General features: G+C 34.4%; 1 protein-coding gene across 13 annotated transcripts in view; it reads right to left on the minus strand.

Moving 5' to 3' along the window:
* The window catches only part of LOC136040963 (muscle calcium channel subunit alpha-1-like), a 220,922-nt gene that overhangs the window by 122,562 nt on the left and 80,508 nt on the right, over window positions 1–17,852 (minus strand). For all 13 annotated transcript variants that reach the window (XM_065725425.1, XM_065725427.1, XM_065725428.1 and 10 more), the window contains 2 exons: window positions 3,637–3,740; window positions 1,037–1,203 (listed from right to left, as the gene is read on the minus strand). In XM_065725425.1, coding sequence (XP_065581497.1) covers window positions 1,037–1,203; window positions 3,637–3,740 — 271 coding nt within the window. The remainder of the gene's footprint in view (window positions 1–1,036; window positions 1,204–3,636; window positions 3,741–17,852) is intronic.

Genomic DNA, 17,852 nt, shown 5'->3' on the forward strand with positions numbered 1-17,852 from the left:
CAATTGCAAAAACACTAATAAAAAAGTATTCAGAAATGTTCATTCCATCAATATAAATTGGTCCCTTTAATAATTAGTTTACAATTCCAATTAATTTTCAATGTGTTTGATACTAGTCACGAAGAGTCTTCCGAGCTATCTAATAATATCATGATAAATAAATTCTTAATTTACGCCAAAAATATTCCCGCAATAATGTGGGAATCGTTCTCCCTTTAGCATGCATTTTAAAGCTTAGCCCTAATATACTATCCCAAATGAAGAAATTTTCTACAAATTGATCAGAAGGGCCTACCGTGAAAGTGGAAAAATTTGGCCCTAGGAATTTACTTTTTGAGTGTTTAGGCATGCTCTATCCTCACACAAGACCCACTCACCTTCCACCCTACCTCAATGATTATTATCTCATATTACCTCAGATTACCTCAATATGCACCACTAAAATGTTGCATAGCTGTTAGTATTACTGTATATACCTTCGATATAATGACCCTTCATTTTGTTTTGACTGCGCGATATGTTTTGTGATGAATGTGGCACCATGTGGCAGTTTCTCTTTTGGAACTGGAAGAATGTTTATATAATTTTGTACGATTCTAAGATCATTGGTTCATTGGTCTTTTTTTCTGTCCAACGTCTTATAATTTTTTTTTTCTATCTAACTTCTGATCATTTTCCGAATCAATCCCAGGTCAAATTAAGATGTGATGAGGGCGACCACCCCCATAAGCCCCAATTGCCTTGCTGTTAAATTGTTCATATTTATAATTGTAAATAGATTAGCAGCTTCCTGATTTTTCAGCACCCCTGGTTAAGAAGTAAATATTGGGTTGTAATTAAAATTTTGAAAAAAAATGACATTTAGTCAAAAATCTGAGAGGGTCTGAGAAGGATTGCAAAGTGTCGTACTTGTAAACAGTTATGGCCATCCAGTATTGGTCTTCCTGGAGAGACGTGAGAGAAGGAGGGATTAGGGCCCCTCCCCCAAAAAATTCGTATATGCTTTCAAAATGGTAAAAAACATATCTATCCTCACCTTTTTTAATTTCATCTCTTTTTTGATCCTCATTATCTGGATCCAAGTCCTCAGCTTGAGTAATCCAGTCCAAGTATCCTTTTATGTCTTCTTCAAGCCTCTGTTTTTCCCGCAGCTTGTGAAAATCTCCCCTGGCTTGTTGTTTCTCTCTTTCCTTGGAAAACTCTCTATTAAGAAATACTTTTAATGAGCATTATTAGAGTTCAGGGTAATGAAAAAAACAATATCTCTACTAGTTTCATAAACGGTAGAAAAAAATCGAAAAACATCACAAGATCCGAAAAGAACATAAGAAAAGTCTATCCGAAAAAAATATAAGAAAAGTCAGCCTACTTCAATGGATTAAAGTAGTCAGTACTTACGTGCTATAGCAACTACATTATGTTCTGGATCTGTAATGAAATCGGTTTTCCGTGTCCAGTCGGAGATAATCAGCTTAGCCTGAGCGAGAGAAAATACTTTGCAGGTATATTTCAATTAAATATTTAATATATAGAGGTGGTTGGGTTAGGCATTTAATATAGTGCGTTCTGGTCAGCCTGCTTTTCATAATTCTCTATTGTATTTTCCATAGTTTTGCTACTAAAGTATTGTATTTTCATCGTATTTTGGTGTATTTAACCAGAATTAATCGAACTTCACTCCTTTGGCATGGTCGCTATAACACGTAAGTACCACACAGTTCTAATGAAGATGTGCACATCCCTGATTTCACTGTTTCAGTGAAAAGTGCACGCTCATTCATAAGAGGAATCGCCCACCCGCATATATCATCTATTCAGGGAACGCCATCTCAGATCACAAGGGAAAATTCCATTTGGTAAAAATTATAAACAAAATTGTAAAATGAAGCACCAGAATAAACGCAAGTAAATAGCCTTACATTGTTAAAAAGACCTTACCAGAGCCATACAACTAATAAAAACAAGACTTTCTGAAAACAAAACTTCAAGGTTTTTTATGCTTACAACCTCAATTTTAATTCATTCTTTATTTGACAGAATGACAATATATGTGAATTTTAGCAAAATAGAAAACCAAGCACTATATTTTTATATTGTATTATTTCGTGAATATTTGATTTGAAAATTTATTTTTTCTTGTAAGAGATTTCACACCTTTTCGATGCTAATAATAGAGAGAGTCCAAGAGCTAGTGTCTGTTTGTAAAGAACGAAGGGCCACCTATGTACAATTATTCTTATTCTTATTTTTATCCGATTCTCATGGAAGGGGGGGGGGGCACAGTAACAGTACTTTTTCAAGGGCTAAAAGTTACAGGAAGGTAACAAGCCCCCTCTCGATAGCAGGTAATAGGCACCTAAATAACACCGCCTCGGTATTGGGTTAATCGGAAATAGTCTTTGTCAGTTTTAAGCTTCAACTTTCCTCTTTACTGCCGCAGGAAAAACTTTGTTTTTTAAATAGTTTTTGCTAATTTTTTTAAAGTTGCACATTGAACTTTATAAAAGAATCATATTTAATTTAGGCAATGAAACTCCTACAACATATGTGCAACTTTCCCACGTAAATAAAGTGTCTAAGGGGTACGCTATGATCGCTATTTTTATGAGCTTGTTAAAAAAATCTATTTTTTTCGATATTAAACGCAAATAGAAAAATTACACTTCATTATTCAATTACAATTCATTAGGTATTTTTTTTCTAAAGTATATTATTTCACTAATTAAGGGGGCTGGGAGAAGGAGTATGCAAGAGGGAGGGTAATAGACTTCCAGTGAAGGGTGTTCGACCATGGAGATTGCAATAGTACCCTCTTTATGCTTCCAAACCTATCCACTCCGAAAATAGCCCAAAAGTCCCATATGCAAGTATGGTACTCCTCGGAAGGATTATCAAGACGAATTTCTAAGGGGGGGGGGGCATTTAAATAAGTCGATAAATATCTTTATGCTATCTTTTGATAGCCTGCTACTCAGAATGAAAAAATGATTTAAACGTAGGAAAAAATACAGTGTAAAAGTTAATAAAAAATATTATTTTGGTGCTTATGGGTAGTTACCATGATTTTTGTCAGTCGCATTGATAGTCTGCTTATTAACAATTAAAGTCATACGTTTTGAACTCCACTCAGAAATGATCAAGCCTTTAAACCTTCAGGATTGAAATCAGGGCCTCTAATTTCAAAATGATGGCAAGAGGCTAGAGTAAAAGTGCCTATTGCCTAGTTTCTTAACACGTGAGGAGAGCGGCTATGGGAAATCGATTGGCAATTTTAGAATTTCCACTTTCGGTTATTTTGACCCTCTTTTGATGAAACTTGATGTTTGGTAGCACAAAATGGCAGAAAAAGCCATTTTCCTGTGGCAAGATATCCTTTGTTGCATTAAAAGAGCACTAAACTTGGCAATTTCTTTCAAAGGACCCCTTTCATAAAGTTCTACGACCTCGGATTCGATTAAAAAAAAAAAGTTTTTTTCTGACATTCAGACATAGTCTATATAGTTACATAGTCTTTTTTTATTCGAATAAGCATAGTATTATAGATTTTCATTAGCATGGAGCATAAGAGTGCTCAGGAGCCAATTTCTACGCTATAAAAATAAACCAAATCAAGCTATGGAGGTCGATTATACTTACCCGCTTAATACACCAAGAATAAGGTTCATAACGAAGAAAGCTCCTATGATGACCATTGAAATAAAGTATATCCACTGCCAGGAAGATCCCATTGCGTCTTGAATCTGCAATTATCAAACGGAATCTTAGGAAGAAGGTATAAAAAAATATTAGGTGAAGAAAAAACATTAAAAAAAAGAAAGTAAAAACAAACATTAAAGCTTAAAACAACAAGAAACTATCTTGAATATGAGGAGAAAGCATCCACTCTTTAGTTTAATGTTTAAGTTATACTTTATTGACACTAAGAGTAATGTCTATTGTATGTTGAAACTTAAGCAGAGAGAATGGACGGTATAGGGGTGGCTGCCCATCTTATACTTATACTAATCGTTGTTTTTTTTTTAACGTTATTCTTAACTTTCATTTGAAGAAACTATTTTTTTATGCTTCATGTATATTTTCATTATCAAAAGTTTGTTTCTGTATCACATTAAGGTTTGTTCTAGATAATAGGGGACCTCAATTCACCTTAATTTCTCCTCTCTTTGCTCTAGGTTAAAGTTCGTTTTTTAATAGTACTCCATGAATTACAATCACCCTTCAAAAGTACGCTTGTAAAAATCTAAGCAATAAGTTAAAATTCTCTCGAAGGCAAAATCTTTTTAACCGATTTTGTTCTTAGGGTATGTCCTCCACCCATATACCTCTGTTGAGGCAAGTATCTGCATGAATCGCTTTATCTAATACAAAATAAAAATTTCATGCTAAGATTTCGAGCTTTTGGAGAAGGGCAAAATATATTTCACAAACTCTAGGGAGGTCAATTGTTTCGGTCGAAATAAAAAAAAAAAGATTTTTTAAGATTTAGAAAGGGGGTACAAAAACTCTAGGGAGGGGGAATGCACCCCTCCCGATTGGCACCACTCAGCGCTAATGGTGCATTTTTTGGTCAAAAGGTTCTCCTTCAGATGCTTAAAGGCCAAGACGCATACTCCCTCCCCTTCGTACTTATTTGAAGGACCTCTCGCTAAAAAAATGCTCACTTTAAGCATCAAGCACCCCCCCCCCCCATTAAATTAAGAGCAACTGAACTCCACCTTCATAGCTGACACAAAACTGCACAAAACTGAACATCAATCAATGAGGCCACTAATAAATAAGATTAGTCAATAAAGCTTTCAAATAGTCTGTAATGACAGTTCGCTTCGTACGGATTGTATACCGTGGTTGCAGCAACATCTGAAATTTAGAAAGAGCTTCGAAAAGCAGCTTGAAGCTCCTCAAAAATGTTTCACAAAGTTTCATAAATTCTCTGCTGACTAGCATAATAAGAAGGCTACTGCAACATCACAGAGACATGCTTAATGGTTCATTTCTAGTTATTGATTATATCTACGTTCGTCGTTCGTTATTTTTTAACTGTGTCCTGATACTACCATTGTAAAGTGCCATATGGCACCAAAAATAGCAGTTTTGTGTCATTTCTAAAGTTGAAAGGCTGTTTCAAAAGTTTCATAAATTGTCTGCTGACTAGCAGAGTTAAAAGGCTACTGCAACATCACAGAGATGTGCTTACTTGTTCATTTCTAGTTATTGATCATATCTACGTTCGTCGTTCGTCATTTTTTAACTCTATTCTGATACTACCATTGTAAAGTGCCATATGGCACCAAAAATAGCACTTTTTGTGTCATTTCTGAGGTTGAAAGGCTGTTTCACAAGTTTCATAAATTATCTGCTCACTAGCAGAACTAAAAGGCTACTGCAACATAACAGAGAGGTGCTTAATGGTTCATTTCTAGTTATTGACAATTTCTATGTTCGTCGTTCGTCATTTTTAACTGCGTCCTGATACTGCCATTGTAAAGTGCCATATGGCACCATGAATTGCACTTTTGTGTCAATTCTGGAGTTGAAAGGCTGGGAAGCAAAAACAGTGTATCATTATAATCTATGAGGCTAAAACCCCTTGAAAGGAGATTTATAACTCCTCCTCTTGCATAATCCCCTCCCAGTCCCCTTGGTAAGAGAAAACAAAAAAACAAGTTTTGAAAAAAAGTCCAATGAAAATAATTCTTTTAAGTTTAATTTTGGAACAAAAACTGTTATGGTTATCTTAACAGTAAAAGTTAATCTCAAAAGCGATTTTCCAAAAATTTCAAAAAAGAGCTTGAAGTTTCTTTTTTAAATTCTTTTATTTCTTCAGCACTGGTGGTCTACCAAAAAATCCTCGAAAAGTGTCTAAGAGCTCTTTTGAAAGCTAATGCATACATCTATATGCTTAGTATAAATTTGTCTTGGCAACGCCATTGTAAAGTGGTACATAATACCACGGGACTTATTTGTCATATATGGAGTAGATAGTTGGAAGTATAAACATTGAACAGTCGAAATCTCCGGGGCCAAGAATCTTTTGACAGATACTTAAAATCCCTTTCTTGAATTCTCCGTCTCCGGGTCCAAGTGAAAAAATTATTTAGCTCAAATTTAAGGCCTATTAAGAAAATAATATTTATTTTTATTCGAAAAGCGAAAGTTAATGCCGAAACCATGCTTTCAGGAAATTTGAAAAAGCTTGAAACTCCAAAACTTTTTTTCTGCAGTACTAGCAGGACCCTGAGATATCCTAGGAGCGTCGAAATATGTAACCAAGTTAAGTTGTCGCAATTAGGGTTGTTCAGGTTAGTCGAAAGATCCAATAAAAATGCCTCCGAGGATGAACTGATCCCAACATATGCTGGAATGTGAACAAAGGAAAGTGCCCATTGATTACAGATTGGTTTAATAGTGAAAAAAGGGACTATGTTTGATCGTGGTATTGCGATTGACTTGAAACATTCAGATATTGTTCCTTGTTTTAAGAGGATTATAGATAAAGTTGGAAAGAGGGTATTAGGGGTCCTGAAAACAAGCCAAGGCTTGTGTCCCTGACCAGTTTAAACCTGTAGCCATAATTCCTAGAACCAAAAGGAACCTAATATAAAAATGTTTTGGGGGACGGGCCCATCCCCCAAAACAAGTTTTTTTTTAAATAGCTTAACATTCAGGTCTGAAATCCATTAGATCAGGGGAATCTCAATTCATAAAAGAAAAACCGCAGCTAAAAAAAAAACATTTTTTTTTCTCCGATTAGCTTGAAACTTCCAGGAATTTTCTCTTGCCAGGACCAGACGCTTTTGTTTAAGGGACAGAAGATGTTAGTAGGTCCGAAATAGATTAAAACTTAATTGTCCCTGAACAGTTTAAAACCTGTAGTTGCAAGTCCCCGAGCCAAGAGGAACTTAATATAAAAACAAATTTCGGCGCTTGTTCCTCCCAATGGGCCTAAAAACGGCCCTGAGAAAAGAGGACCCCAAAGTGCAAAGAAAAACAGCAAAAGAAAAATACTGGCATCCCCAAAACAGGGCCGAAAATTTTATTCTGAAAGGCTCGAAACTTGCACAAGCATTTTCTTATTCCCAAAAGATCTTCACGCATAAAAGCTTAGATTAGGGACGCATCCCACTTAAAAATGGCCAATCAACCTTTTTACTTGTAAACTGAATTAATCAGGACATTGGGACTTCAATCAGACAAAAAATCCATAGAATATAGGTTTGTCAGAAAATTGAGGACAGAAAACAACCAACGACCTCTTTTTTTCTGAACAGTTTGAAATTTAAATTGTAAGTCCCTGGACCAAGTGCACCCTTGCGAACAAGAAATAATTTCAACCTGGGTCACTGCCCCCTTCCAAGCAAGGGCCCAAAAAAGACCAAAAAATTTTGTTCGATTGGCTTAAAACTTCCAAGGGCCTTTGTGGGTCGAGGAGAAGGGTGTCAAAGCACAGACAAATGGGAAGTAAACTTCCCTTCTTTCATTAATTTGAAACTTGCAGCCGTAAATCCCTGGGCCAAGGGGAACCTGGTGAAAAATAATATGGTTGGCCAATTGGGACGAAAACAAGGTCAACATTATTTTTTCAAAACACAGACTTGGAAAAAAATACATAAGTATCATCTCGGTCACCTTTGAAGTTAAATGTAAACCTACTCTTGAAACATGCTTTAGATCAGCCTTCCATAATTGGAATCCACAGAATTCTCCATCAGTGCAAAAATAGTACAATATCAGGATGGTGTAATTCGCATTGACTAACTAAGCAAAACTGATCGTATGCCTGACTCCCGGTTTTAAATATTTGATCTTTAAATAAAAAACGATAAAGTGAGAATTTGAGACAGAAGATTATATAAACAAAGCATATATTATATACAAATGAATAAGTTTGAAGCTTTTCTGTTTGTATCTATTCTTGGCGCCCAGAAATGGGCAAGAAATGTGCTTTCCTTCAGATAGGTTTGAAACATGCAGGACATGTAGACAGCAACAGAAGAACCCCAATGAATACCGAAACTATTGAACACGGTGTGTTGTAGCCTATTGATTCGTGGCGCCGAAAATAGGCGCAAATTTGTTGTGTCCCTGCTCGGTCCGAGCTTACTAAATGAATTTATGAGGAGAACATATTTTGAAAAAAAAGTTTTTGTCGATCCTTGACACCTCATACATAAACAACAAAGAAAAGAGTTACTACTATGGATGAATAGATGAGTCCGAAAATAAATAAAAAATCAAGTGAAAAGTCAAATCAGACTTACAAAGAAATGAGTCTGAGGGATACTTTAGTGAAAACGATATATATTTCAAACAGTTTCTCTCACCAAAAATTGTTGAGACTTATAGGAATTACTATATATATATATTTTAAATAATCAAATTTATTTCGATATTCTAAAAAACGTTAGATTTTTATCCATAATTCCTTTTGACAGCATTTCTTTCAAGTATATAGAGAATGAACAGATAAACCAAAGGTTACAATGATTCATTAAATAAAAATGTTGCTTCAACAAACCGAAGATACAGTAAAAGTCATCATTGTAAAAGTTTTATTTAGGCATCAATTTTTTATTTGTTTGTGTGAAGTAGAATCATAAGAATTTTTATGAAAAGTATCCTTTTATAATAGTAAAATCAAATTAAAAACAAAGAAATGATTACAAAGACGACAAATGGGTCTAAGGTCAATGAAAGCGAAGAGAAACAACAAAAACCAAACGAATATTTCACCCGTATATAACAAGGCATATTCAGCGCAAACAAAAAAAAAAGAAACCAAAACTGAAAAATATAATTAAAAATATATATAAAACTAAAATGGACTAATATAAAATATATGATATACAATAACTTATATTTACAATTTACCGCTAACTTGATCAAACTACAAAAGTAAGTGGAGAATTTTTTTAAACAACAAATGTACTAGAACTATATTATTGCGACATACTTGAATTAATGCCTTGGATACTTTGCAATACTTTATTTTTGAATGTGTGTTCACTTTTTAAATAATGTCATAAATAGGATCAATTTTTATATCACCATTATCTCTATCTCTATTAATTGATAAACCTGACAAAATATGTTGTTGTTTTTTTTATTTCTAATGCTTCAATTGAATGAAACCTTTATCATTGGAAATGGTTGTTGCTTCTTTGAACTGTACAAAATGGCCAGATTACAAAAGATATGTTCTGCCAAAGCCGAAGCGAAACTTTCTGAAGATTTTGTGAATTTTAGGGCATTATCCATGGAATTCCGGCTCTCAACAAAACGCTCCACAAATCGTTAGTGCGTTCGACCGACGTAAAACTTTACGCAAGAGCAAAGAATGCTGTACACTCCACATGCCAAAGTGTTACGTATTACATCCTTTACATAATCTACTAAACTATTTTACGGTCTGATTGATTTAAAACATGATGATATATTATGTTTCAATAAAGTCCGTTGAATTTTCTCCCTAAGAATTGTTATGTAAGGCAATAAAACATGTCTATTTGAAATTATAGAGGCCAAAAGCTGAGAACCTTCGTTTTTGTTACCTTTTTCATGCTTAATCTGCCTTTTCTTTATTATTTCATTTATAAATTTTACAGGATACCCGTAGGAAAATAAATTATCACTCAAATACAATAATTTGCAATCAAAAATACTCTGGGGAACAAATTTCAAAAACTCTATCAAACAATGATGTGACTATTTCATTTTTTACTGAAATTGGGAAGATGAACGAAAATTTAAATAACTGTCATTATGAGTTGGTTTCTATAAATTGAAAAAAAGTAAACCATTATCGCTATTTATTATTACTTTTTCCCCATAACATCCAAATTCAAGATCATACGAAGTAATATTAAAAGCTTTGCATAAATCATTTATAAGTAATAGAAATAACAGGGGACCAAGAGCAGATCCCTGAGGTACTCCAAATTTAATATTACTTACTGAAAAAAATTATCCTCTAGTTGTACATATTGAGTTCTTTCTTTTAAAAATGAGGACGTAATTCAAAAAATTGTCCCCAAAAACCGCAATTTTCTAATTTGGCAATGAGTACAAAATGTTCAACGCAGTCAAAAGCTTTTACTATATCAAGAAAAACAGAAGCGACTTTCATACCATTATCTAACGCATCACTCACAAAACTTGTCAAAAATAAACCCCTCCGAAAACCCAATTGATTTGGATTAACAAATGACTTACTCTCCAAAAATTCAACCATTCTTTTTACTATTAATTTCTCAAACAATCTGAATACTACCGGTAACAAAGAAATGAACCTCCAATTTCCTAATACATTTTGATACCCGCCTTTATACAGAGGAATAACTTTTGCAGTTTTAAAACAACTTGGAAACATTCCAGTCCTACAGCATTCATTAAATATATACACTAAATGACCGGGAACAACAGGGTAAATATACTTTAAAGTTTTAACTGTTACAAAATTAGAGCCTGAAGCTCCATTTTTTGACTTTACAATGTTTCAGAAAGCCCAGAAGCATTGATTGGTTTCAAATATGCTGAAACATCCCAGCATTCAATAAATATTTTTTAAGCTACCTTCATGCTCAGAAATAACTATACTTTGAACCAAATCCTTCCCCACATTAGCAAAATGACGGCCCATTCTATCAGCAATTGCATTATCATTATCTATACTGTCCAGAAATATACCATCATAATTAGGACTTACGACGGAATTTAAAATTTGCTTTGTTTTTCCAGGGTTACCTTCACAAGATTTAAATTGCTTACGATTGTAATCAGCTTTGACTTTACTAAGAAATGTATTTAGCTGTTTACTATAAAACTTATAGTCTGTTTTATCACTTACATTATTACTAGCCGCACACATTTTGAACAAATGCCTTCTTCTAATAATAGCCGTTAAAAGAGCTCGAGTAATACATGTTTTATTTTTAGTTTCTCTACGACGAGTTACGCTTTTATGAGTACTACAATCAACCAATAAACTATTTATAATTGAATACCAATTTTGTAACTTAGCATTGGTATCTAATTCGTTACTATTTCGAAATTCAAAACTACATTTCTCTATCATTCCTTTATAAAGAATTATCATGTTTAGCTCTTTTTTCTGAATAAGTATTAAAAAGTTAAAATTTTTAACATGCCTAGTGGCGATCTTAAGAAGGCTTAATCTTGTGTGAGGCTGGGAGTCGTGAGTTATGTAAATCTTCGTTTAATTCTGAAGTCAAATCAATATTAGAATTTTTGTTTTATCGAACCTTAAATCATTGTTTTAAGTCATTGTTTTCAATGAATCCTCTTACAGTGATGGCATTTCCAATTGCCTGAGACTGGAAGAAGCTTGTTCCTCTGGATATAATTGGATAAGGTTCTGCTCTTCAAATGCCAGGCTAGCTAAGCATGTGTTTCCAGTAGTGCAATATACCCATTCTGACGTTGGAGACTTCTTCACGACAGCATGGGGCAGCAGGTTACACAAGTCTGTTTTGTTTGCATCTACTTGCAGGAATTCTTTTCACTTCAACGGGATTTGTGTGTTCGGAAAACTTTTAGTCGTGAAGCATTCCCTTTTTGACTCCAGAAAGACAACTTTATACTATCCAATCTATAACATTTCATACGAGAATAAGTCTCTCGACGTATCTGAGCTGATACTCTTTCGTGAGAAAAAACACGTTTTCTGCATTCTTTTCGGAGGTCTTTGAATTCCCTGGGTTAAACATCTGCACCAGGGCAGTTCGGTCCGTCAGTTTTGGTGCAACAAACTTACCCTTCAAGGAGCACTACAAAAACTACTTCGCTTATAGTAACAATGAAACTGACTGCTAGATGACTGCACGAAGGTAAATTTAAGCTATTTACAAGGCGTCATGTTTGGACTAACGAGCGTTGTTTTTTTTGTTCTTTATTATTGTGAATATAGGATTTCTTATGCAAACTGGATGTATTTCGTTTAGTAAGTTTATTATAAAAAATGTTTTTTTTCTTATATTATTCAGAATGGGAAACGGAATTCCAAATATTACTACTTTAGTCCACTCTTACTTTCATATACAAGCGCCCTCGATTACCCCAGACTAGCCTATTTGAGCGGTCGTGTTTTTTTCATTTTAAAAAACTCGTATTTTAGCCCATCATTTTGAATTTGAGGCACCTAGCAGCACTACGGTAAAAATTAGGTTTATTTGCGTTCATATTCGGAAGCCATCGATTACCCTATACTAGTCTATTGGTACTGCATGTCTTCTCATTTTGACGAACTCGTATTTTCGTCCGCCATTTTGGATTTGATTCACCTAGCGGCACTACGGTACAACTTAGGTTATTTTTCCGCTCACATTCAAAATCTCTACCATCAATTACCCCTATACTAGCATATTTGAACAGCCATGTCTTCTCTTTTTGAGAAACCCCCTAATTTTCGTCTGCCATCTTTCATTTCGTGCCATCTAAAGCCGCTCTCGCTCGAAATTACATCTCATCCAATTATGGTGCTTTCCTCAAATACGGAAATATTCTGGTGCTTTTCGACGCTTTTTGCCCGCACTATACATCTTCTAGTCTAGAAATAACTACAATCTAGAAACAGTTGCTGGTTTATAGTCATATGTTACATGTTCACTAACATGGTACGAAGCCGTGTTCATTATTTATTTTAATTATTAACTTTGCTTTATACTTCCATCAGAAGAATTTTTTCTTCTTATGATAAAAGTTATAAAAACTATCATAATGACTCCACGCTTTCATGTATAGTACTAAAAAAAATGCAGTATATAGCGGTCGGAAAAAGAAAAAGTTTTTCTTCAAAAGAGTTTTGCAATAAATTTTTTTATCGTCTTAAAAATAAATAAATTGTGATTGGTATTTTAATTAGTTACCGCGTTTAGTTTCATATAATCAGACATTTTCAAAAACAATCTTCTATGTTCGATTTGAGCTTTATTGTCATTCACTTGCATCCCATTCTCCGCTTTTAATTGCAGTTACTTTCATCCAACGGGTGTTCTTTTTTCTGAGATTCTGAGATTTTCTGAGAATGAGAAAACGAATTAATTATAATGGTGCGAATAAACACGAATCAAATTCCTGCACCACGTATTTCAAGAGATGGGTATAGATCATTGGTATTAAGTATGCTATTGTACGGAAAATGTAATTCTGTGCAAAAGTATTCCTTTATAAGGGATATTAACATGCATTCATGTCGGAATCGTCTTAACTTGTGATATTTTTTTTTTTATTATTATTAATAAGAAAGAGAAAAAATGCAATTGTATTTGGCGTAAAATATTCCTTTAGCTCTTTTCTCAAAATAAGTATTAAAAGTTATAATTCTTAAAATGTCTAGTAGCGACCCTAAGTAAACTTAATCTTAAGTGAGGATGGGAGACGTGAGCTATGTAAATATTTTTCTGAAGTTTATTAATTCTGAAGTTTAGTCAAAATCTAAATTTTCGTTTTATTGGAAAAATAACTTAAGTTGTACCATAGTGCCGCTAGGTGCCTCAAATCCAAAATGGAGGACAAAAATACGTGTTTGTCAAAATGTGAAGACATGCAGTTGCAATATGATAGTATGGGGTAATCGATAGCATAGGTTCCAAATGTGAACGAAAAAAAACCTAATTTGTACCGTAGTGTCACTATGTGCCTCAAATTCAAAATGATGAACGAAAATACAAGTTTATTAAAATGAGAAGACACTACCACTAAAAAAGACTAGTCTGGGCTAATCGATGGCACTTGTATATGAAATTAAGAGTGGACTAAAGTAATAATATCTGGAATTCCGTCTATTGTTTTGAATAATGTAAGAAGAGAAGCATTTTTTATAATAAACTTACTAAAACAAATACATTCAGTTTGCTTAAAAAAACCTATAATCACAATAATAAAAAAAAAAACAGAAAAAAAGCTCGTTAGTCCAAACATGACACATTGTATATACCATAACTTTGCCTCCATGTCGAAAAATTTTATCCTACCTGTCATCTAGCGGTCAGTTTCATCGTTACTATAAATGAAGTAGTTTTTGCAGTGCTCCTTGAAGGGTAAGTACGTTACAGAAAAACTGACAGATGGAGCTGCTCTGGTGCAGATATTGAACCCAAGGAATTCAAAGACTTCAAAAGAGCATGCAGAAAACAGGTTTTTTCTCATTATAGAGTGTCAGCTCAGATATGTCGAGAGACTTAACCTCGCATTCAATGTTATAGATTAGATATTGAAAGTTGTCTGTCAGAAGTCAGAAAGGAAGGGGTTCACGACTAATTTTTTTCCGAACAAACAAATCCCACAGAAGTGGAAAGAATTCCTGCAAGTAATTGCAAACTAAACAGACTTGTGTAACCTACTGTCCCATGTTGTCGTGAAAAGGCATCCAACGTCAAAACAAGTATTTTGCACTACTGGAAATACGTGCTTAGCTAACCAGGCATTTGAAGAGCATAACCTTATCCAGTTATGTTCAGACGAACAGGCTTCTTCCAGTCTCATGCAATTAGAAATGCCATCACTGTAGGAGGAATATTGGAAACAATGACTTAATTCAATGGTTTAAAGTTCGATAAAGTAAAAATTCTAATATTGTTTTAATTTCAGAATTAAACGAAGACTTATATACCTCACGACTCCCAGCCTCACACACGATTAATCCTACTTAAGGTTGCTATTAGACATGTTAAGAGTTATAACTTTTTAACTCTTATTTAGCAAAAACAGCTAAAGGAATATTTAACGCCAAACACAATCACATTTTCTCTTTCTCATTAATAATAAAAAAAACATCACGAGTTAAAAAGATTCCGACATGAAATTATGTTAATTTCTCTTAGAAAGGAATACTTTTGCATAGTATAACATTTTTCCTATAATAGCATACTTAATGCTAATGATCTATACCTATCTCTTGGAATATGTGGTACAGAAACTTGATTCGTGTTTATTCACACCATTATAATTAATTTGCTTTCTCATTAAAAAAAAGAAAGAAAAGAACACTCGTCGGATGAAAGTAACTGCAAAATAAGTCAGAAAATGGGATGCAAGTAAACGACAATAAAATTCAAATCGAATATAGGAGATTGTTTTTGAAAATATCTGATAACATCAAACTAGACCCGTTGACTAATCAAAATACCACTCACAATTATCTTTTAAAGACGATAATTAAATTTATTTCAAAACTTTTTTGAAGAATTTTTTTTTTTCTTCCAACAGGTATATAGTGCATTTTTTAGTACTGAACATGAAAGCGTGGAGTGGTTATGTTAGTCTTTATAACTTTTGTTTTAAGAAGAGCAAAAATGTACTGATGGAAGTAAACAGCAAAGTTAAAATTTAAAACAAGAAAAAACATGGCTTCGTACCATGTTAGTAAACACGCAACATGTGACTTAAACCAGCAACTGGTTCTAAATTGTTGGTATTTCTGGACTAGAAGATATATAATACGGGTGAAAAGCGTCGAAAAACAGCAGAATATTTAACCCAGAAAAACACCAAAATTATGAGGAAAGCACCATAATTGGATGAGATGTACTTTCGAGCGAGAACGCCGCTAGGTGGCATGAAATGCAAGATGGTAGACGAAAATAGGAGTTTGCCGATTTGAGCGGTCATATCTTTTTATTTTGACAAACTCATATTTTTGATCACCGTCTTGGATTTGAGGCACCTAGCAGCACTTTGATAGTACTCAGTTTATTTTTAAGCTCATATTTGGAACTTGTGCCATCGATTACCCCATACTATCCTATCTGAACTGCCATTTCTTCTCATTTTGACAAACTCGTATTATCATCCGCCATCTGGGATTTTAAACTATCTAGAGGCGTTCCGAGGAAGAATTTTGCTTGAAAAATCAAGCCATATTAAAAAGCATGCTCGAAAACACATATCAGCTCATTTTGGTGCTTTCCTCCAACCATAAGAAACCAACCATATAAACCATATTACCAACCATAATAAACCATAAGAAACATTTAATAAGAAGCCTTTAATAAGAATTTTTCATCTGTCTCTTAAAAGAGCCAAGTGTTCGTGACTGCCGGATCTCAGCGGAAACTAAGTTCCAAGCACGCCCCACAGCCACAGCCAGGCCAAAGTATGAAAGAACCGAGGGACTAGCTTGAATCATCACATCCTCCCAGTTACGAACCATACACAAATTTACTTCCCCTACTAGTTTGAGCAGTCCTGAAAAACAGCAAGGGAGATCTCCCTGGAAGTATCGATATGCCAACGAAGATAGAGATAAAACATAAATATCTTTAATTTTGAGGAGGTCAAGAGGAGTGTGTGTAGCCGACAGGAGAATTCTTGCCGCTTTCTCAAGAAGATTGTGAATAGGAGCTAGTACCGAGGGACATATGGACATCCACACAGACGAACAGTAACATATATAAGGGTAAATCAGAGAGAAGTATAAAAGACGGAGGATAGGGAAAGGAAATAAACTCTTTAATTTTCGGATGATCCCAAGTACACGGGAAATTTTCATTCTTATTATTTGAACATACCACTTAAATGATAAATTTTCATCCAAAAGAACTCCCAGCAATTGCATATATCGATCCGGGGGACGACTTATGGAGCCTCTTGGTGTATGAAGCTCAGTAATTGTGGGGCAGCTCACACCTTTACGAGAAAAAATAAGAAGGTATGACTTTTTACATTTAAAGTTAGTTGATTTATGTCAAACCAAAAGAGTATTTTCTCAGTCATTGCTTGAAGCTTTAGAATAAGGGATGATTCATCCGGAGCTGCAGCACCTAAAGTAGTGTCATCTGCAAATGCTATTAATTCTTCTCGACTATCAGGTGTGAACACCGACGTACTCTTAGAGTACGATTTGTGACACAATCCAAGCAAACATTGTTAATTGGGGTGTTAAAAAGTCGGTAGAGATCGTTCACATAGACGAGGAAGAGGGTTGGCCCAAGAATAGAACCTTGGGGTACTCCGTATTCAATTGGAACTTTTTCGTCTCTAACTTCCATGGCAAAAGATCTGTCAGTTAGGTATGACGAGAACCAAGACAATGCTTCCCCAAGGACACCAAGATGACAAAGTTTACCAATGAGAATCTTATGTGTTAGGCTGTAAAAAGTTTTCTTTACATCAAGAAAAATGGTTGCAGGAATAAGATTAGAATCTAAAGATCTTCGTATAAACTGAAGAAGTCTATTACAAGCATGTTCTGTAGAATACTTTGCGCGAAACCCAAACTGATGTTGATGTAAAAAAAATTTAGCTTCAAGAAATCTAACCAGACGTTTGAGCATTGCCCTTTCAAATATCTAAGAGAACACTGACAATTGAGAGATCGGCCTGTAGTTCCCAGGATCCTTTCGGTCACCTCAAATTACACCTTGTGTAATTACTTTCTTTTGTTAAGAAAAACATTTACCATACTAATTACTTTTGCATTTAAATTTTAATTTTCGTTCAGCGTTTCAATGGATAATTTATTGTAATGTGGGCTTATCGGTGAAAAGAATCACAAATAAAGTAATCACAAGATGCTTTTTTGGGTCTAGTCAGACGTCCAGGGGCCAGTGGCCCAGCCTTCAAAGCAAAAGCGTGATAGATTTCACAAGCCCTTTGCTCCTAACTTTTTGAAGAGTTACCACAACCTTTGCTGAAGATGAGAACCAAGCCAGTGCCAGTGGCCGTTCCTAGTCTTAAAAAGAAGTTGTGTTCTCTCTAGGTGACTCTTGTCTATTATATAGACTAACCGAACTTTTCAGCTATTGGATATATAATTCCCGAAGCTTGTCTCATTAAGAAATCATCATTAAGTAACTGATGGCACCAATAATCTTTCTCATAAAAAGGACTTGGAACAT

Source organism: Artemia franciscana, chromosome 21 (genome assembly GCF_032884065.1).
Source record: "Artemia franciscana chromosome 21, ASM3288406v1, whole genome shotgun sequence".
Taxonomy (NCBI): Eukaryota; Metazoa; Arthropoda; class Branchiopoda; order Anostraca; family Artemiidae; genus Artemia; species Artemia franciscana.